This window comes from Numida meleagris, chromosome 2, assembly GCF_002078875.1.
Source record: "Numida meleagris isolate 19003 breed g44 Domestic line chromosome 2, NumMel1.0, whole genome shotgun sequence".
Taxonomy (NCBI): Eukaryota; Metazoa; Chordata; class Aves; order Galliformes; family Numididae; genus Numida; species Numida meleagris.
Genome location: NC_034410.1, coordinates 79,339,704 through 79,362,467, shown reverse-complemented (window position 1 = coordinate 79,362,467; position 22,764 = coordinate 79,339,704). Strand labels below are relative to the sequence as shown.

General features: G+C 37.2%; 1 protein-coding gene across 8 annotated transcripts in view; it reads left to right on the top strand.

Annotated features, from left to right (window-relative positions):
• The window catches only part of COBL (cordon-bleu WH2 repeat protein), a 153,005-nt gene that overhangs the window by 75,840 nt on the left and 54,401 nt on the right, over window positions 1-22,764 (top strand). For all 8 annotated transcript variants that reach the window (XM_021385621.1, XM_021385620.1, XM_021385623.1 and 5 more), the window contains one exon: window positions 2,529-2,723. In XM_021385621.1, the coding sequence (XP_021241296.1) occupies window positions 2,529-2,723 (195 nt within the window). The remainder of the gene's footprint in view (window positions 1-2,528; window positions 2,724-22,764) is intronic.

Genomic DNA, 22,764 nt, shown 5'->3' with positions numbered 1-22,764 from the left:
TGTAATGCTAGTGTAATTACTCTGTTTTACAAGTTGAGACATTTTGAAAAACTCTTTACATAATCCAATGACCTTTTTTTTTTCTGTTTTCTTTTTTTGTTCTGCAGTGTAGTTACAAAACACTCACACTGTAGGAACTGAATTTGATTCTCAGCAGAACATTTACCGCAACCTGTTGCTGTCAAGTGAGACAGATTATAAGGGCTGACTTCTCCATGCAACTATATTGTCTGCAATACATGAGCTTTGTTTTCTCTCCACCTATGATACATCCCATGTTCTTGTCAGTAACCTGTATTTTTAATGCTGAGAGAGAAGCTATTTGTAGTTTTTATGTATCTGTAAATATGTGAACAAAATTTCTCATCTTTCTGATGCAGTGAATAGAAAAAAAGAATTAAAACCATCCCAAAATCATAGCCTGTAGAGTAGACTTTAAAATGATTTTGTAAGTATGTGGGAAATGGAGACTACTGTTTATTTCACCCTGTGAACTTGATCATTTCTTCAATGGAAAATAAAAGTTTCTTTTATAGAACTAGGTGCATTATGCACTGAGATGAACTTAAAACCTTGCAGGTTTAGATGAAGTTGTTATTTTTCCCTCTGCATAAGATACAGATCTAAGAAAGACCCAGTCTTTCAAACCCCAACTTCCACTTTGAGCTTTTTTATTTGCTAGAAAGGTTTAGAAACAATGGATGATAGTAAGTTCAGAGAAAAGTGATGAAAAAGACACAGCAAATACTGCTTTAATTCTTTAATAAAACTTTAGTTGATCAGAGCGGTCTGGTACCATGCTGTGTTTGTGCTAAATTGCTTTATTCTGGCATGAAGTCTGTGCAGCATGCAAAGCAAAAGATAACAAAAGAGTCCAGATATTAGCTTCAAGTCGCATCCATGGCAAATGCAGGATAGGATGCAAATCAGTTTGCTATCTGCTTTACCACTTTCAGTTGCTTTCATAGGAATCTGCAAAATACAGAATCTTGCTAGGCAGTCAGGAACCTGTATTGTATGTGTTTATTTTTTCACTGTTATATTTTTTTAGCTTTTTATGCTTCGTAAGTGCTTCCTCAAAAGTACTAAAACTAAATGAATTGTCTTTATGAGCTTGTTTCTAACTTTTAGCGAAGATTGCTGTTAACCCCTGTAGAAAGAAATTATCATACAAAATTGTGAACAAATTCCTTGCCAGTTACAGTCCTCCAGAAATCGCAGATATCCCCCACAATAATAAAGCAATAGAGGCAGAACACTTTCCCGCCTTCCTGGACTAGAACTTAGGTTGGAAGAACTACTTCTTATATTTGGAAAATACTCAGATTCCTGGTGAGTTGTAGTTTTGTGCCAGTATGCGTTCTGTGGCCTCGGTCAAAATTCTGCCTGAAAGCTTTATGTACTGAGTGGTGAGTTTTGCACATGGAGTACCATGTTCTGTTATGATGAGAAGAGTATTAGCAACCATGGTCCTTCACTTCCAGAGTAGGTGGATTGATATCAGTAATGGTTCACAGAAGCCATTTTTCAGAAGAAGTAACTATTTCATAACTGAATTAAAAAGTTATCTTCCATTTAGTATGGAAGCTTCTCCTAATAAATATAGCAAAAAATGACTAACAGGTTTTGAGAGAGACATATTTGAAAGATCATAATTAGCAGTTTCAGAACTATAATTTTAAAGTTGGGTTTAAGTGTAAAACTAAAATAAGAATCAACGTTTTCTTGCAATCTCGAGTCCTAGTCTTTTCCTGTTAGTAGACTTACTACTGTATGACTGCACAAATTTCTGAATGAATATTAATATAAAAATGTATAAAGGTCTTGGTCAGAAATCGGTGAAAATTATTCCCTTGATTTTAATAAGTTTTGAATGAGAACTGAAGTAATTTTTAATATTAAGGAATTACTGAAATAGTTTCTACTTTTCTTCTGAGCCTGTTTAAATGCAACGTCATGCCTGTAGTGGGACGTCTTCTGAGCATATTCATTGATTGGTGTTAGTAGATTGTAAATGTTTACACTTGATTATGCATATAAATTGAAAATAGTTTTATGGTAGCAGGGTTTCTCTTATGTAAATCTGTGGACAACTACTAATAAAATAGGCAAGCTTGGGATACAGGCAGCATACAATTAATACAGTGTTTCCAATTAAGAGTAAAGGTTGCTTTCAGAAATGTGTATTACTTGTAATTCAAATAAAACTGAAAATGCATTTAGATAACCGTATCTATATGGTGTATTTTAAATAGTGAACAGTAGCAGTATTCCCATCAACTGTAACATTACATTGCAGTAGATGCTTGTAGTGCCTTCTGACATTCGTACTGCTTGTAGGCTTTGTTCCATTTGACCTTTAGAAGTGTCCAAAAGTTACAGTTTGCAATTTAGCAAGTTTGGCAGATGAACACACATGACTATTCATATCATTGTTTAAACAGTAACCAGATGTGTGTTGTTTTTCTTCTTTCTCTCCCGTTGTTTTTAAAAAGTGATGTTAATCCAAAATGTTAATCCATTTACAGGGTTTTTCCACAGCACCAAACTCCCCTTCAGTGAATTCCCGTTCCAGTACCCTGGGCCCATCGCTGTCCCTTGGTAATATCTCAGGAATGACAGCAAACCCAGAAGTGAAAAAGCGCAGAGCGCCTCCTCCACCAGTTTTGACACCTCCATTGCAGACTATGGAGATGAGTGGACCGGAGAAGACAGCAGTACAGGTAACAGTGACACCACAGAAATGGATTTCTTTGCTGAATATGCTTGCTACCATTAGTTCATTCATCACAGCTAGAGTCATTCACAGACATTTTGACTAACTAAGTACTGCACACTGAAACTATTGATCTTACAAAATAAAGTCATTAAAAGTCTTGGAGTTTTGTACTTATTTACTGGGCTTTCTTGAGACTGCCTCAAGCTTTCCTCTGTTAAGAATTTTTTCTAAATGGGAAAAGTTTTGAGAAGCATTATGCTGAAAGAAGGAGAGTGAATTAAAAATAAGGATAGAAAAGCTGGTAATTATATAGAGTGGCTATCCTTTATTGGCCAGGATAGTCTGGGAAATTAGATGAGTGTTCTAAGGAAAATCCTTAACATGCTTTTTCCTCAAATACTTGTCAAGATGTTGCCTACATCCTTGTTTCCTGTGCTGGATACTAGAAGATCTACCTTGTTTTCCCAATTGTGCCATGAGATCTGTTAAAGCAATGCTCTGTTTTAAAAATGATCACTGTTCCATGACATAATCAGCCTGAATTAAATAGAAATTGAGGAGAAAAACCTTCCTGAGGACCTAACCCTTTGAAAAGAATGGAGTTAAGTGGAAAAGACTTACTGAACCTGCACAAGCACATTTTTTTGCATCCACCATCAACAAAGACATTATTCTAAATGTGAACTGTAAAAGTCAGTGTACAAAACTAAATATGGATGCCAAATGTATGAATGTAAGGGACCAGTACCTTCAAGGTCATGTAATGAGACTGGATTTGGTCTGCTTAGGGTTTGTCTTATCTATAGCAGGTTTATCTTTGGAAAGTGGACTGTTAATCTAAAATGGAGTCAGGAAAGAATCTTTAAATTCAGTGCAGTTAATGAGGAGGAGTATAATGCTCAGTTTCACTCCTTGTCACTCTTTTATTTACCTGTGTTAGACACACCTTGAGTGCCTTCTCCAGTGAATCATTGTGTAAGCAAAGTTTACTTGGTAAAGGATCATGGGGTCTTATTTTCCAATGGTTATGTTAGGCAAAAGCATGATGTGAAAGGATGTGAAAATGCTTCATCTTTCAAAATATCCATAGATGGCACTGATACAACACTCCTTTTGCAGACATGGGTCAAGAGAAACAATTATATTATCTTGCAACTTTTAGTGCGCTTCCTTTTTTAAAAATTTCCTTTTGAAATTCCTACTGTAGATACTGTGATGAGGTTTATTGTGTCCCCTGGATTTAAGTGTTCACTGTGTTCAATATAAATAGATGTTTTTGTATGAAAATGTTATGGCACTTAAAGCACTTAAAAATTTTAAGGTAACCACATTATTCTACCGTTCTGTTAGACTTATTTGCATGTAGTGTGACACTGACATTTTAAATTCTTTTGCACAAAACCAGTGAGAAGCTAATCTCTTTTTAATACTAACATTTATATTTTCAGCATTGTTGCAGGTAGATAAAAGTGCTGGATTTTTGAAGCCATTTGGGAAAAAAAAAAGTATTTGTCAAAAGTTGCGTACAGTATTGTCAATTTCAAATTCTTACAGTCTAAAAGAAAAGCTATTTTGAAGGGAAAGTGGTGAAGGTTGCGTCAGAGGATGTTCCACTGAGAGTTTTGGGCAATACAAGTGTCTTGTTGAGCCAACAAAGCCAGTGAACAGTATGGTAAAAAGTATAACACAGTTGTTAGAGTTACTTTGTCTGCATTTTGGGGGATAAAGGACGTCTTTATGAAAATAATTGCCCGTGTAAAAATAGTAAACTGAATTTGTGCTTCCAAAGCTTCTAGCTTCACTGTAGGTCAAACAAGAGCATGTGGAATACGGTTGCAATGGAGCATAGGTTCCATGAAGCAATCAAAAACTGAGCAAAGAGGTTAATTATGTATTATGTGGCAAGGTAGCAACAGGAATATTGTTTATATGAAAGCCTAAACAGTTCTTTTTTATCTACGTGCAGACTATCCAGTTTGCTGTGAAAATAGAGTAAAAATTCTCAGGGTGTAAGTTTATTTCTTTAGTTTATGGGAAAGAATTAGCACTGATCTTTTTTTTTCAGGGAAGGACGTCAATTCCTTATTAATGGACTTCCTTCCATAAAAAGATAAGATGTTTGTTTAGAAAACTTTATTTATGTGCAACTGTTACTAACAGGAAGATCCTGCAAAAGGGGAACGTGTTTATTTCCAGTGAAACTAGCACGTCAATAGAAAATGAAAACTGTGGTATTCTGAACTTTCAGAAGCATTTTTCTTTTCAAACTATCTCCTTCCATAAAGCTGTGTAGAAAAGCAAATATTGTAGGTGTTATGGAGACGCACAGTTTGACCTTCCAACCCAACAAGCACATTATTTTTAACCCTTTGTTAAGCTCTAGGGCATTCCATTTCCTTTACAGCATAGATGTTGCTTTAGGAGTATACATCTCATCTCCCTACCTAGTAACTGTAATCAGAAATTTCCACGTGTACAAAGGGATGTTTAGGCTTTTAAATTTAGATTTTCTCTGCTCATTTTTCTGAGTAGGTGAGTCGCTGCATATAATCATACTATAGTGCAAGTTTTGTTTCTGTGGGGCATACAGTAATTTACCTCCTTGAGGGTAAGACCCCGGCAGTAACTCTAATTACTTTATAGTGTAGCATCATTAGTTTTGGTATTCAGTGTTTAGTTTTCCTATTTCAGTGTCTATTGTGAGATAGTATTTTCTTTGTAAGTGTTTTAAATCTCTTCTATCAAGTCAATTGAGCAATGTTTCAGAGTCTGCTGAGCATGCACCAAGTATTTCACATGGGAAGGCAGAGTCAAAGAAAGGAGTACATAGATTTATTCCTTGCAAACTATTTTTACTCCCTTTTTGTAAACATCCCCCGAGTGATGCAATTTAGAATAAAGGGAAGCCACTTGAAAAAGTATTCTTCGAAAGATCAAGGTACGGTAACATTTCCAATAGGATATCCAAAAAGTAAGATGCCTTGCTGTAGGAGCAAGGAGGTCCCTTCCTTGGTAAGCTGCAACTTGAAGCCCAAACTGTTCAGATATGTAGCGTAGTACAGTGTATGGGGGTGAACAAAAGATGAAACTCCTTTACTAACATTCTCTGTTCACTGTCACAGCATTTCCAAGGATGTGCTAGCAAAACCTGGGGTCACCTTATGGTAGGCAGAGTATAAAATGAGTCATCAACACAAAAAGCACACGACATTTAGACAAAATACATGAGATAAAATCTGTATGAGTATTCCAGTGTAGAGCACGTCGAGAGAATCTGCACATAAAATCTGACAGAATTAAGCACATCTTATTCAGTGACCTCACTTAAATAGAGAAAGAATTGTAGTTCAGGTCATGTCATGGAAGGATTGTACAACTGAGTATTTAAATCTTTTGGAGATGGAGAATATTGTACACTGGCAAATAAGTTTATGGGAATAATTACTTTTTTAACATCTATGGAAAAGTAAAGAAGTTGGAGTGAAGGGAGATGATAAATAAGGCCTTCAGGGGCTTTCTGTAAGAGCCTTTTCTATGAAATTGAGTGCTTTATTCAGAGCAAAATCATGAGGCTTTTTGGAGGCAACTTCAGAATTAGAAGAGAACTCTTCAGTGCCTCTGTCTTTTTAATAGCTCTAATGTCAACTGCAGAAGCCAGAAAACAAAATTTGTAGACTGTGATAAAGGAGCTGGGTACTGTGCAGCTGCTGGGATTTTCAGAACCAGAAACCTTTCATATAGTATGTAGATGTAGCAGGAGGCATTTGAGATTTGTTATTAGCCGGTCAAATTTCTGTACTGTGTAAAGAGTGAGGCAGTATGACAGACATAAATATCATAGCATTTGTTTTGTCATTTTTAATCTCAGTTTCAGTGTGACAAGACAGTTTAAATTAAAATTGTGTTGTTGCTTTTACTGCAGGTGTAGAATTAGCCTCACATTTTCAGAAGGCACTAAAAATGAAATTTACAGGGTTTTGATGTTTGCATTATTTCCTGGGTGTTGCTACAAACAAACAAACATGACATTCTGTGGATTTTGCTGTGCTTCATATGTTCCTCTTTATTTAAATCTTGGATCGCTGAGGACAGTTGTTGACTTGTCATTTTTGGTCACACCTTTCGATCAGACCACTTGCCCCCAGTGTTTTATCAAGTGTTTATCACCAGAAATAGCTGATTTGTTGAAGAGGCTTATTTGCATCAGTAAAAGGCTTTCTCAAGGTTTTATGGCAGGTTTTGCTCTCTCTACCTCCAGTTCATTTTGATCAATCTTATGCCTAAATGAGATCAGCTTTGAGGTGATTGGTGATCTGCCCAGGGAGGTGGTGGTGTCACCGACTGGGCAGATCACCAATCACCTTAAAGACTAGGTGTGTTCAGTGAACATTTAGAGGGACATGGTTTAGCGAGAACTGTTGGTGGTAGACGGACCACTGGACTGGATGATCTTTTTGGTCTTTTCCAACCTTAGTGATTCTATGATTCTATGATTTTAATGTAAAGAAATACAAATGAGATTTTCCTATCTTGTACTGAAGTACTCATATTAAAAATTTGCCAGATTTCCTGTCTATCTCAAGAAGATACTTTCAATATTTGCTGTATGTCTTCTGTTAAATGAAAGGAAATTAAAATTTGCAAATGCAGAGAAAAAGATATTTTTACTGGCTTCGTTAAAAATTTCTACAGACCATCACATAAGAGTGTTTTGTTGTTGTTTTTTATTTATGTATTGGAGTATTCCTGTATTTCTGTGGGGGCATCTGCCTCCCATAGTGTGTGTTCCCCTGTTCCAGCCCATCTTGTGCTTGCAATAGTTGCAATTCCAGCAGCGCTCAACAAGATGAGTGCCACTGAACCAGCAGGCCCCTAGGTTAGGCCTTGAGAAGCATTTTCTTGACTTTGGTAGTGATGCCTTTCTCACAGTAGAAGTTGTGTTTCAGTACTGTTCATCATCCTTTTCAATATAAACCAATATAAATAGAATACCTCAGTTATTGAAAGATGCATACCCTCTGATTTATTGAGGATATTAGGAATGTGTCAAAAGAATGAGATACTCTAATGGAATGACCTGTTGAAAGCCATTGAATTTATGTCTATCTGCAGACAACCCTGAAATACTTTAAATCACATGGGCACAATGTGTAATGAAAACATACCCGAGGTTTTATTCTGCCAGCGAGAACCACAGAATGTTCAAGTAGTGAAAGTTAAGGAAAGGCATTGAAGGAAGCCTATGAATAAAATTATATTGAAATAATAATTAACATACAGCATTTGTTCAAAGAATTGTTAAACCGTAAACTCATCTGGATTTCCAGACTCAGTCCTTGAATTTGTAGTTCTCAGATTTTCCATATACATGTGTATACTACAGTCATGAACTTGGAAGCCACTTGCAAGGATGACTCGTTGTCTTCCTTAGAAGTAAAATACATTTGAGAACAGTGGCCAAGATTTTAGAAACAGTTCTCTGCTGTTCATAATTAGGAAACTGAGTTTGTAGCTTGATGTTTTCAACTTTTGAGATGTCAGAAGCTGCGTCTGGTTGCTCAGCAACTCATTCTCTGTCCACTGGGATTATAATATCATATTCTTCTTCACTATGCCACCTTCTGTTGCAAAAGCAATTTGAATTGAGATTGTAAATATAAACATCTGAGCAAAGCAAACATTTCTTTCACTCGTGTCCCCCCCCCCAGTATACTCTCATTTTTTTGAAAAATCATTTTCTTGCTCATTCCCATGGTGTGACTACCACTCTTCCACATTACTTCTTTATAATCTAAGGGCGCGGATCTTTGGCTTGCTGACTGCAAGGATAATCTCGATTGGTATGAAGACACACTGTTACTACTATTCATGTCAGGTTTTCAAAATGATGTATTTCCATATGGCTGCAAATTAGACCCTAAGACAATGGATACAGACACTGTAGGACAGTGCAGAGTAAGGTGCATTTATAGTATGCACAGCTGTGTCATTAAAGAGGCCATCAGTAGAGCTCTGCATCTCTCTGCTGTATGAGTTAAAGTTTCTTGAATCTGCCTTGTCCTGGTGTACTTCGAATCAGTTTGACATTTAAAATAGCAATAATATTTCTGCAGTGGACCTCACTTCTGAGAAGCAGCTAGGTGCTTAGGAAGGAGCCTGTCTTTGTGCCTTTTTTTTTCTAACAAGTTTCCTTCAACTATCAGAAGCATCATTTCATGGGAGGGGTATGATACTAGCAGGCATTGCAATTGTGACTCTGTCCCTCAACTTCACTACAACTTAATGAGAACAACCACTGCAGATTCATTTGCGCATCTGCTCCCACTCATTACTGTGAAAACTTCTCTCCAACCAGAGCCCTGTGTTGTGAGAGGAAGAGATTCAAGTCTGTTTAGATTTACAACAGTGGTCGGTCCTATTTTTGCAGAAGTGATTATAGTCATAACTACATGAGGTAACACAGGAAAGAAAAGGGGTTGTTTTTTTGTACTGCAGCAGAATACCATTCTGCTGTAGGTATTTTTGTCCCTTCTGAATTACATTTTTTTCTGTATTTCTACATGAAGTGAAAGGCAATGAGCAGTTCACAGTGGAGACTATGTGACAGTTGTATTCTTTGTTAGTAAGGAACATATTATTCAACCAAAGGGTGGATGGACTCCGATCAGTTATCTCCCTTCCATAGGTTACACCTAAGCTAAAAATGTCTGCTAGAAGTCAACAAGATATGAGTGTATGGTTTTTTTTAATCATCTTTCAGAGAGGAAGGGAGGTTACTTTTGACTCAGAGGTCTTCTGGGTGAGGTCTTTGCAACCTTTCTCTTATGACACATTTCCTTTCCCCTTAAGTGTTCTGTGAATGTGGTTATTTTTTCTTTTTTCTTTTTTTTCTGTGGAGCATCCAGAAGTCTCCTTTGAGAATAACAGATACATTTTACACATTCTGAGGAAGGATGCAGTGAATCAGTTTCTGCACTAGGAAAAAGCTGTTTTTCAAAATGTGTCCTTTAGCTCTATGAAATATTACATCTTGTAGATCGCTTGTCAGTTTTCAATAAGTTCTCTGAGGATATGAAACCAAGATTCATTCCAAAGAGGAAGGAGACAACTTGGTGATTTTTTTTTGTCTTTTTTTTTTTTTAATTGTTGATGAAAAGAAATTTAATGTCTGGATTTGTACCCCCTTTGTTTTTGTTTCTTCTACTTCTGTGTTCTTTTTGTGCATTAAGAAGACCTAAAATGCGAATGGTGCATATTATTTTTAAAGATCCATAGTCTTTATTGACTGAAGATATCAAGAGTGCTAGATAATAAATGTCACTAATGCTGGTGACCAACATGTTAGAACCTTTAGGCAATTTGTGGGGTCTCTCAGCAGTATTCTGTGATGAAGACTAGGGTATTGAATCTTCCTTAAAGATGGTTTTTTCTCAGATACAGTGTTTAAATGCCCAAGTTTTGTAAGCATAAATAAGAAACGCTCTTTTTTGTGTTAAGTAGTAAGCAGGTAGTCAAGGATGTGTAAAATGACCTTTTATAGTTCAAAAATAAACCTGATGCTACCTTCCAGAGTTCTTGAGATTATGGTGGTGTAGTACAGCTGCTAAGAAAACTTGCTAAATCATCCTCTTTTCCTAATTGTTGTATTATAGTACAATGCCTGTACAATGCCAAAGACTTTTTACACAATTTGCGTGAGTCAGTGTTTTGATAGGGTCAAAGAGTGATTGAGTCTACCTCCATGTGTTGATATAAATAGATAGATAATTAATAGAGAAATCTGTTCGTAATGGAAGTTCAGTCTACAAGGAGCTGCTCTGAAAGTAACAGCTACTATTTTATGGTGTTGGCCCATGACATCAGAGGCCAGTGTTGGTGGTATGGCAGTAGAGGCTGAACCTTCCTGTATTCCACTGCCTTTTGTTATGGTGCAACAGATAGCAGCAGAGGGGCAGTCTGAGATGGCATCTGACGTGGATGTGTGTATGAAGCAAAGGCGTGTTACTGAATTCGATGGATAGTGCGTTTCAGAAGTGGTGACAGTAACTTGAAAGACAAGCCTCATTGTTCCAGATGGACACACAAAACTGTCACACCATAAAATGAAGAGTATCTCAAACAGCTCGTCCACACGGATCAGCAGATTATGACCGGGGAGCTGTCTACAGAGCTGAATATTGGCTTCAGTGCATTGGAAACAGTAGTTGTAATGTTGGAAAATCACAAATTTTGCTCCAGATGGGTCTCAAGAATCCTCACACAGGAACTGAAAGAACACTGTATGCAAGTTTGTCAGGACCTGTTGGACCAGTGCGAGGCTGAAGGTGGCGGCTTCCGGGATCACATTATTGCCAGTGACGAGACATGGTATAGCCACTACAAGCCAGAGTCAGAATGGCAGTCCATGATGTGGAGACATGTGAATTCCGCATTGAAGAAAAAGATCCAGATGCAGCCCTCAGTGGGTACAGTTATGTCCTCTGTCATTTGGAATAGGAAAGAGGTGATCCTTCTGGATTTCCTGATATACAGACAAACCATGAACTCTGACTGCTACATCACAATCCTGACTAAGCTGAAGGCTTGAAATTACAGAGTCAGGCCTGAGAAGAAGACAAAGCTTTCTCATGCAAAACGATAACACCAGGTCCCACAGGAGTTTAAAGACCATAGAGCATATTGCCGCATTCACATTAGTCTGGATTTGGCGCCTTCCAACTTCCATCTCTTTGGACCAATGAAAGATGGACTGCATGAGCAGTCCTAGCAACTGTGCTGTCCTAGCAGCTGTGAAACAGTGGGTCACCTCCACTGGTGCAGGTTTTTACAAGCATGGCATGCAGGCTCTTATTCATTGCTGGCAAAAAGGCAAAGCTAATAGTGGTGACTATGTTGAAAAACAGTGTTTTGTAGCTGACAGTTTGCTTTATCAGTGTTATTGTGCTCTTTGTATTTGTTGTAGTTTCCATGGAAATAAGTAGGAGGCATTACTTTCAGAGCAAACTATGTATTTCTCTGTATTTCACGATAAAATCATGTAGAAAACACTATTTTGAATGTTGTAGGCTGCAAATATTGTATGGTAATTACGAAACTTCTAATTAGGCTTTTAGTATCCCTCCTTCTTTTATTTCAGTAATCCTGTCTGAAATTTTATTTAGGAGCTTATTAACTTCGTTTATGCATTTCCATTTATTTTGAGAGTTCATGGGTGTGATCGGTTCTTTTTCCTTTGCTCAACAAGCAGATGAAATTCTTTCTAGATTAGCATGATGTAAGTGAGAGAAAAAACATTCTGATTTTCCCCAGTACCTTGTAAAGTAGTGTTCTCTCGTATGATAATAACCGGTTAGGAAGATCTTAAGTTCATAATACTTAGTTCTGTGAAAATGTCACCTCAAAATTCAAGAGCAGTGAAATGGAGTCAATGCAGAGTATTTTAGGAGAGAAAAAAAAGATAAAAGTTGTTATTCTACTCTGTTGTGATCTTTTTTTATGCCATCTTGAATGTCAGTACTGCTCACTCCCAGACAGAAGAGAAGGCTTCCTGGAAGGGCATCAGGTGTGATCAAAGGTGTGGACTAGATTAATACAAGGACAGCTGTGCAACTTAAGTAAGCTGTTTCTTCATCTTGAAAAAGTGATATGAAGACTATGAATAGAAATTCGACTGTTCAGCTATTCAGCCAGCAATTACAAGAGCAGGTGGGCATCATTTGAAGCTGATAGGAGGCAAAATGTGTAAAACCAAAGAATATGGTTGTTCATGAAAATAGTAGAACTCCTTGCCAAGGGTTGATGTGGGTGCGAAGAGTTTATGTGGGCTCAAAAAGAAGCTAATGAAATCCTGCAAGAAAGAAAATCTGTTCAGAATTTTAAATAGAAATCACACCAGGAGGTAACTAGCTGGAGAGGCTGGTGACTGCAAAACATCAGTAGGAAGGAGCATATCTTCCCTTTTTTTCTGCTCTCCTGTAGGTATTTGCTACAGCCTGAACAGAACCCTTGATCCAATCCAGTGGAGCTCCTTTAGGAGAAAATTGAAGAGGTTCTAACCTAAATATTAGGCTTGTGTAGTTTGGTAGCAGTCTGGAAAAGTCATTGGTAATATTTGCACTGAATTCACTAGATCATCTTATCACTGCTTTTTTGATTACTAGACAACATGTCCTTGTTAAATACAAAAACAGCTGTATAGGATTCCAGTTCCCAATCTTTGCTCTCTGTATTTCGTGGTCTTAAAGAGTAAAACTCCGCATTTGCAAAATTAGGTCTTAAGTTTTGCCAGTAAATAATATGAGCAATAATAATTTTCCAGGGTGACCCCTAAAGCAACTTGGCTGGCGTATGTGTTTAAGCTTAGTACTGTAACTACAGCATCAGAGAGCTCTACAGTACTCAGAAGGTTTTATTCTCAGCCCTCCTGGGCCTCATCTCAGAATGCGCAGAAGCAGGCAGGCAGCTCAAATTACAGTAGCTGAGAGCTGTATCATTGATGTCCAGTGCAATCCCATGAACATATGCCAATCACTGACAAAAAACAACAACATGAAAGATTTAATTCCATTCCACGTGAAATTGGCATCTTAAAGATCAATGTCAAATATGTTTATTGATTTAAAGAGGAAGACGAGACAAAAGTGGATGAGTGGATCGTTAGGATGTTTTGCACTTTCATTTCTCCTTCCCCAAGAACTACACTTGTAGCTTTGTGCTACAGGTGTGCCGCTATTCCCGGCCTTATCCCCACAGCTGTTGCTCTTAAGTCCAATCATCATCATCAGTCAATATTAATATAAAACATTTTTTTTGTTAGAGTAGTTTTTGTTTTAAAGAGAAAAGTAGCTAAACTGTTTCATCTAAACTGATGCTTGCTTGCTGTGATTTCTTTTGTATTTCTGTGCATTCTGTGCTTGATGTCTAGATTACAGGTTCTTTGAGGAATGGGTTGTTAGTACACTTCTGCCTTGTGATGTGATGAGGTTATTGTTTCGCTTAGCAAATGATGATGCTTTTGCATCATCAAAGGGTGGCAAGTCAGATAGATCTCTTATGGCATACTGCTTTCCTGGATCTATCCAGTTTTCCCCAAAGGATTAGGTGACATTTTTTTATTTAAGATGAGCATATAAGGGTGGAGTATTTTTTAATGATTTTAAGCTAATTGCCTTATGTTGAAAAAGCCATTTATAAACTGTTGCCCTTTGTAGACATGAAATTCTGAGATTACATACTAAATTAAGTTTTATAGAAACAATGGTCTTCATAACCGATCATAAATCTGGAAAGTTTTATCTATTTAATATTTTCACTGGAGCTGAACCTGACTAGTGCTATCCTATTACATAGTCCATTATCAAGATGTACCATAACCAATTACTAGAAGCAGTTGTGAGCAGTAAAGGTCTGTGGTCCTTAAAATGCCCTATATTGAAGCAAATGACTATGAAATTAGAACACAGAACAATTAATTTCTAATTTGAAGGTGATTTGTTCATTTTTCCCCAAAGAGCTTTAAATGTGACATTGAGTTAGCTGAATGAGAGGTATCCAAATTTGTTCCTTTCATGTCTGACAAAACAATGCTCAGACAAACATGAAACCAGCCGACAGAGCATCAGATAATGTTTGCTGTGCAGTCTGGATGCTTAATTTAGCTAGACAAGTGCATTCTGGTTTGGCTAATGATTCAGGCCCAAATTAAAAGAGAGAAAAGTGCAGTCATGGCTGAAGGCTTATCTTGCTGTCATATATAGAATCAAATTTAGGAATTATATCAAAGGCTCAAAAAAAAGGCTGCTAGCAAAATGGGTTAGTTGTGCCTCTTCAAAAAAGAAAAACATATCTGAAAAATTATTTCAAATATAGGCACAGGTAAACAAGCTTTATTTTAAAATAATTATCAAAGGCTACAGGTAGATTATTATGCACTGTAGTGACTACTTTCTCAGTATCTTCAAAGAGTATTGTTTAATGATATGTTACATTTTAATGTTATATTACATAATTTTTTCTCTGTATCTCTAAAGAAATTCCATGATTTGTGCAAATTGCCACCTATCCTCTTTGGAGCTTCTAGTGCTCAACTTGGTGCTGCTGCACATTAATTTACTAACAGCATGCATCCTATTTTAAAAATAAAGTTTGAGGAAACATTTCAAAAACTCAAAATTAAGCCACTTATTTCCCAGTTTCTTCTGTGTCCCTATTTTTTAACTGGAAATTAATATATTTAATTTTTGTCTCCTTTGTCCTGTAATTTTGAATAGCATATGATGTCGTACTGTGATGAATCAATTCAAAGGAATATTATCTTTCTCAGTCTCAAACTGTTTTTTTTTTCTGAAGTTTGGCCAGTATGAATTAGGACGTTAGTACAGAATTTCAGTGGAAGATGGAGGTTTTGATGTTATCCAGAAGGTGCAAGGGGAGGTGATGATGCTGCCTCTACACTGGCCCTTTGAGAATCCGTCTTTGCTCAGATAAAATGCATGGTCAATTATTAGGTATCGCAGCAAACTTAAAAATTTTAAACCTACTTTAAGGATATGTGTTTTTCAGGAGAATGTTGCTTCTCTAGCTTGAGAAAAATGTTGCTTATGAGAAAGTCCTCCATGTGGCTTTGCTGCATTTTCAGGAATAGTTATTTTGCAGCTTCGTCCAGGAAATGTCAGGTGAGTCCAGTAGTCGTATTAAGTTCTTGCTTGCTTTAACTGAAGGCTGGATTGTGTGAAGTGCTGTTTCACACTTTGGTTTGGATAGACCGACATTGCAGGGGGGTGGGAAAAGAAGACCTGCAGAATGTTGTTAAGAATCCCCAGTGGTCGATTTTCCTGTTTTCTGCAAAATTGTCCATCCAGTCCTGGCCTCTAACCTGTATAGTTAAAAGAACCCAAGCAACCTGAGCTTGCTTTGTCTTTTCATATCACTTAACATGCATCATACCATAACCATGTAAAGGCATGAGATTTGTTAGACAGAAAGGATTCTGACTTGAGATAGCAGTTAATAAAATAGTTGTTGTTTGTTGTTGTTAGAAGAAAACATAAAGCTTGAGAGTTGAATCCTTAAATTATGTAAAAGAAAAATTCTTGGAAAAGTCTCTTCACCAACATCAGTAATGTTCCTGATCTTTTGCAATAATCCAGTTGCTTCTGGCTGTGAGATCATGGATCATCTGCCAACTGTTTCTGAACAGATTATGCTACCTGCCTTGGGAATAATACCACAACTTACCATCTGGTGAGATCATGATAGTATCACTTGACCTCCACATGTGGTCTCTGTCAAACACTTCATTGAAAACTGGCAAGACATCAGGGCCTGAACATACTGTTCTGTGCAGCCCTGGATTTTGGCAGGGTTGCAACATTTAGTAAGTAAACTTCATCTGGCTTGCAAGTCACAGACAAATAGAACAGGCTGATGTCATTGTAAGAGTTAACTCTCATTAAAGAGAAAGTATGTGTTGAGTAATTATTAGATTTGTCAGGCAGATTATTTTAGGGGAAGCTAATGGACAAGGCAAGGCTTCTGAGGAACGAGCATTCAGTAAGCAGTGAAAAATGACCCTAAGACCATGCTTAATTTAGAAACTGGGTTTGTGTCACTTTTCAGATTTCACTTGTAACTCCACCTTTCTTAGATATTAAATTTTTTAAAAAAGCAAACATTCTATGTATATACTAGAAAAATTAACTACTTAAATGTGTGCTGTGTAAATCGGGTATAATTCAGTAGCTTAATGGCATTGTTTTCTGATCAGTTTCTAGATAAATAAGAAAACAAAACATTCCAGATGAATATAATCTACTAAAAACTGTTCGCTGACACTTAAAGCTATTTTTCACTTGAGTTAATTCATGATTCAGAGAGGTGGGAATGCAAATCCAATTCCTCTAACTCCATGCCGCTTAAGTTTTTCACCTCTTTAGAGAATGAGCAGTGTAAGTGTGGGTCACTCGAAGATAGCAGGTGCCTCATTCTGTTTGCTGTGTGCTCACCTTAACTAGAATGTCATAGCTTAGCAGACTGTCCCTGAGTCCTGCTCAGCTGCATGTTGGTGCCGCTTCCAGTCATAGATAGGGAGTGGAGTGTCACAGTGGATTTCTCAAACTGGTCTGCTGCAGAGCACATTCATCATTTTGGATTATAAAAATCTTATACTTGTAAGGGGTGGATTCATGTAGAGACATGTTACGCTACAATCCATAATAATACACCTAATTTACAATTTGCTACCACTTTGCTATTTCGCCTTCTCCTTGATTTCTGAAGGTCATGGAAGTAGGGGCTTTTGGCTACCCTTCATAAGTCCTCGGAGAATCTAGACTGAGTGGAAATTTGCAGGGAACGGTGGGAAACTATGACATGAAAATGTCACTTGACTTTCTGCCCAAAATAGGTTTCCCAGGCATTTTATGTGTGTGCAGGCAGAGAGAAGTAATGTAAGTGGCGTGGAATACTGGAAATAAGTCCGGTTCACTCTTCTCTAAACTGAGAAAACTTGAGAGGATGTTGCTTAGGATTTGGTGCAATTCTAAGTGCTTAAAATTCACATTGACTCTTTCCTATAGGAGAAAATTCTAAGTTCAAAGGAAAACATAAGCTCCAGGGAATTATGTAGCTTAGCAGTAGTAGAAATGGTGTATTTCTCCTTGTTTCTGGTCAAATATTTGTGAGATTGCATTTTGCTTTCTAGACCTATCATGTTTTAGGCTACAGGCCATCCTTTTAGCAGAAAATTGGACAAAGATGCAAAGCAAATTTTGCAGATCTTCAGTTGACTCATGACATCTGCATGATTTTTAAGGACAGACAAACAAACCAACCAACCAACCAGCATGTAATCCTGAATATGACAGAGGAAGAAAAGATTATATATAAAATCCTTATACCAGGGCCTTTCCCAAGGGCACTACTGGCTCAAGGAACTACAACTGATACCTATCAAATTCATTCATAAAGTTGCCAGAAGAAATATAAAGCATCAGTCCTACTGTGTACTTTAAACTCCTATTAATGCTCAATTGTTCTCTTCAAATGTATTGCTCTAGCTGAAAGATAAGCACAAACATGAAAAAAATGGAGGATATTCTTGCCTTTTTTCTTTTTCTTCATAATCTATATTGAGAAGAGAAATCAATCTTAGTAGCAAGTCAGTTAGTGGTGGTTTTAAAATATGATTTTTAACCATCAGAGGAATTTTTTTCCCTAAATGAAGACATAAATGAGGGCGATTATATTGTATTCAGGGGAACAGAGGAAGTTCAATTCTCTGCCAAAACAAACATCCGCAGACTTGTGTAGTCTACATGTTTCAATGCATGTGAAAATATTTGGTGCTGTAGAGTGACTTCCTTGAGTGGAAATAATATTCCAGCTAGTAATGAGATTTTGCAAAAGAAGGAAATCACAGCTATCTTAGTAATTTAACATCTCAGATTTGTTTATGGATAGTTTCCTGTTTGACACATTTAGCTTAACAAGTTAAAGTGTTTAAAGAAGATTAGAATGACATTAATTTTTAACTGCCCTTGACCATGACGTTTCACAAAGGGTGTGTTCAATAAAAACAGATGGAAAAATGAGCTTGCCCCTTCACCTCATAGTGGCTTTCTTCTGTCAACTGATTTAGCTTTCTGTTGCCAATCAACTGAGTATTTAAGGACATCCTTGACTTTTGTCTTCTTCATTTTATGAGTAAAAAACACAAGAACATAGCAATTTCTGTAGAATTCAGTGATTCTAAGCTTTTTGTCTGTTATTAATGCTGAGATGTTTTTGTGGTCACAGCTTCAGTTTTGGTAGTGACTGTTAAGTTTCATTATGAAATTAGTGCAAGAGTTATGCAAGAAATTAAATTTGAAATTAAATAGCATAAAACTGGGCAATATTATACAATATTTTGTGGCATCTAATTAAAATAATAATGGTATTTTCAAAATAGAACTACAGTTTTCACCCTAGTTATAAGGCTGACTTCCCAATTTGACACAGCGACTGAACACTTATAGCAGAAAAGCAGCTCAGAAACTGAGACCGTGAGTGTGACTGAGGCGCAGACATCGCATGAGCCAAATGATCAGCTGAGTTAGCTGGTGTTGGGTTGAGCAGTAGCTTGAGGATTTCCCCATGTAGGCATCTACCATTTGAAACTGGTGTATCCTAAGTAAGACAACACACTGGGAGTAGTCAATCCAAATGTCAGGTCATCAGTCTTTTTCACCGGCATTCATTTCTTAACTTCCTATCACTTATTTTAAATTCTTCCTTTACATTTATTATTATTCATTTTGTCGTTGGGTTTGCGAGATCGAGAACTAGGAAATCAAGATGTACAGAATGTAAATGCCTGCTCCAGAGAAACTGCTTGCTAGTTTCTGAATGTGTAGTCATTTATATGCCTTTTTTTTTTATCAAAATGACAATTTTTTCAAAGAATATGCTCCTTAATTCTGTTTCCATGTGCCAGGTTGTGAGTATCTCTGTGTATGTTCCTTTTACAATATGTTGTTGCATTGCATGGGATCCTAGCAGACATTTTAAATACTCCACCACTCATATGCAATCTGCAACAAAAGGCATGTTTTTGGGAAACATCAGACTGCCACTTTTGAATGCCATTTGTAACATACTCAGAGCTTAGAAATTCAGTCTTCAGTCAACTGAAATGGAGTACTGCCCAATAAGGAAATAAGGTTCAGCTCTAAATAGACAATTTAATATAGTGTAACTGGCAGTGGTTGGCCTCATGAGTTGTTTGTAAGTTCCATTTCTTTGGGAGTTCCCAGAATTTCTCTTTGTCAGTTTATGCTTAATGTCATTGAAAAGTCTAATAGTGTATGACTAGTGCAGGGAATTTTAGACATATGAGTGAATGTTGTTTAAGGCAAATTAATGTTCACTTGGGACTTCTTGTGGTTTCTGGTGCTAGGCATGTTGAAGAATCTGTTGCCCTGTGAAAGTGCAGTCTCAGCTGGATAGAGTAGCTTTTATATCATCAAGTGTAGTGGACAGATTTATGTCTCTGTTCTGCAGCTGAAAGATTTATCTCTCTGATTTTCCTAGAATGGCTCCTCTTGGATAAAAATATTTTTTTCTCAACTGCTTTAAATTATGTACAAAATCACAGCAAAAAATACATTTAAAAACTCTCAAGCCATAAATCTTGCTAGCATACCAATCTACCACTTGTCTTTCAGTCAGTGCTGAAAAAGCATCGGTGCAGTCACAATTATATCTAGAAAGTGATTAGTAAAAATTGTCTTTTTATTACCAAATCTTATTGTGAAATTACTCTTGTTTCAAGATTTTGTACTGTTCTTTGAGAGGAGAAAAGGGTTGGGATAGTCCCACACATAGTTTGAGGTGATGCTGTCATTTGTTTAGTTAAAAGCTAACTCTCAGAATTTTCTCTGATTGGTACTTAAATACTCTTGTATTCTGACCCATACAGTATCATCACCAAGAGGTGTATCAAAATCTGGTTTGCTTAAATCAACGTGTGTGTCATGTCTGTGTTGGATGACAGAAATCAATTTGTAGTTAAGACATGCCTGTGATTGAATCTATGCGTGTTCTTCCAGTCCTTTTTATTTGCTTCTAAAAACAATTTCTACAGATAATCACTCAGTGTTTCCCTGAACAGCATGTTTTATGCACAAATGAGACAGAAATCACAACAATACAAACATTCTGTAAAACAGTGAAAGATCCTGACTTGTGATGTTGCATTAGAAAAAGGTAAATGAGAAGAAGAGTATATGAGCTTACTTTACACTTTTTATGTGATATGCTATAAAATATTTGAATATGCTAAGCTATCATAGGACATCCTTTACATTCAGTCCTTAGTCCAAATATTATTCTTTCACTGATAAAATGCATGTATCATCAGTTTCTAGGATGTTTAAACAGTATTGTTTAACAGTGATTTTCATAAAAATCAAACCCTGGAAAATTGTAAGTTTTTTAAGTTTCCGTTTTTCCTGGTCTATGTCAAAGTGATAGCAGTGAGAGTAAAAGGAAAAATCTGTTGCTGTAAGACAAATGTTTCTTGTTTTCATGAAAGTACTAGAAAGAGTAGTTTGGATTTTGAAATGCAAACTATGCACTTTTTTTTTTTAACACCTCAGTCACATGCTGACTGAGTCCACTGAGGAGGTTTCTTTGGAGGCACATTTAGAACAGTCTGTCTACGTTTCCTCCAGGCTTTCTCCAGTGGGTGTAGACCCCAACTATGAGAATACCCATAGTTGTTCAGTGGAAGCCTTGTTAATCCAAAAGTAACTCAAGAAGATGCTGTTTGCTTTTATTGTGCAAGTCCAAGGAAGTCTTTCCATTACAGTTTTAAGTTTGATCCCTTCTTGTGTCCTTAGTTGTGCTTCTGAGCTGAGATGACTCAGCTTTTTTTCCAGGCTCTGTCTCAATCCTTCAGAAAGTATGTGTCTGCTCTCACCTCTTCGCCCCAAACATAACTCTTGGAAGAAGGAGGGTAATGCGCCCCTTCCTTCTGGCCTCTGTGTTCCAACATGGTAATTGTTGAAGATTATCAGGTCTCCCACAGCTATTAAATAAATGTACAAAACATGTTGCTTGAAGGGCATTAGTACACAGAAAGCTCCAAAGGCCTTCAACATCCCATTTAGAAGTTCTGTGATATTTTCCCCTCAAACCTACAAGACACTGCTGGGTTTCCAGCATTAGCCTAAGCATTTTTACCTGTTAGTATCACCATTTTGAAATAAATTTCTAGTTGCTTCATACTTTAATTGGCAAGATAAAACTGTAGTACTTACAACAGTGCTGTATTTTGTTATTTAACAAGGACACTCTATAGGCATCTTTCAAGGCTGAATTAAACCCAGGCCTTTGTTCTCTAACACCTGTGGCAAATGCCTGTGGGCAGCCCTTAACAGGCCAGAGATGGGTATGCGTGAGTCTCCAACTGTGCTGTTGAAGTCTTTAATTTGTCTTTGGAAACAGGAGAGTGAGGTTGCTTTTCTGGTCAGTGTAGTGATTGAGAAGACAGATACGTAGCCAGCGTCAGCAGGTGAGTTGCAGAGCTAGGGGATGCTGGAGGACAGAGGAGCACAAATCATCAGTGCAGTTTCTGGCTTGCAGAAGGAAGTTGATTGGGGAGCATTAAGCCTGCAGTATATTTAGGCTCAGTTTGGTTTGTGAATAAAAGGAACATGGTATTTGCCTGATGACTTAGCAAGTAATTGCATAGATAAACATTACTATTACTTGTTGATCTTTAAGGTCTTTTCCAGCCGGAGCGATTCTATGATTCTGTTAGAAGCTTAATAGTGGGGGGGTGATAAACACAAAAGCAGTGGCTGACCTATGAGTCGAGACAGGCAAAGCAGAGGAGCAGAGCTCCCACTGGAACTTTATCTGAGCACCTCCTTGTCTTTGAACACTCAGTGAATTTTTTATGATCATGGCTTTTGTTTCCTTCGATCTCCATTGATATTTTTCATGACAGCTTATTTGGTGCAGTGTAACCCAGACAAAATACTGAACTCTTACACTTAAAAATAAATTCAATTTATACGTTCACTGTTACAATCTCCAGAGCCCTTTTGCAAGTTACATGACTGTCAAATGCTACTGACTGAAATTTTCTAGCATCATCCTTGTAGGGTACCTTTCCTCCTTTCCTTTGGCACATAGCCTCCTTGTAACGTTATTTTGCTCTCAGTATGTTTTGAGCCCTCCAATTTTAATACAGGTTTTGAACTTTGACAGAAAGAAGCCACATTCAGAACATTCCTCAAATATTTTGTTTGCAGTATTGGACATATTTTTCAAACAGCATGTGAGTCATGATATGAAGCTGCCTAGGGGGGTTGTGGAGTCTCCTTCTCTGGAGATACTCAAGACCCATCTGGACACCTTCCTGTGCAACCTGCTCTGGGGAGCCTGCTGCAGTGGTGTTGGACTGGATGATCTCTAGAGGTCCCTTCCAGCCTCTACAATTCTGTGATTCTGTGATACGAATTTAACGGATTTTTTTTTTGCGTCATATTTATTGTCAT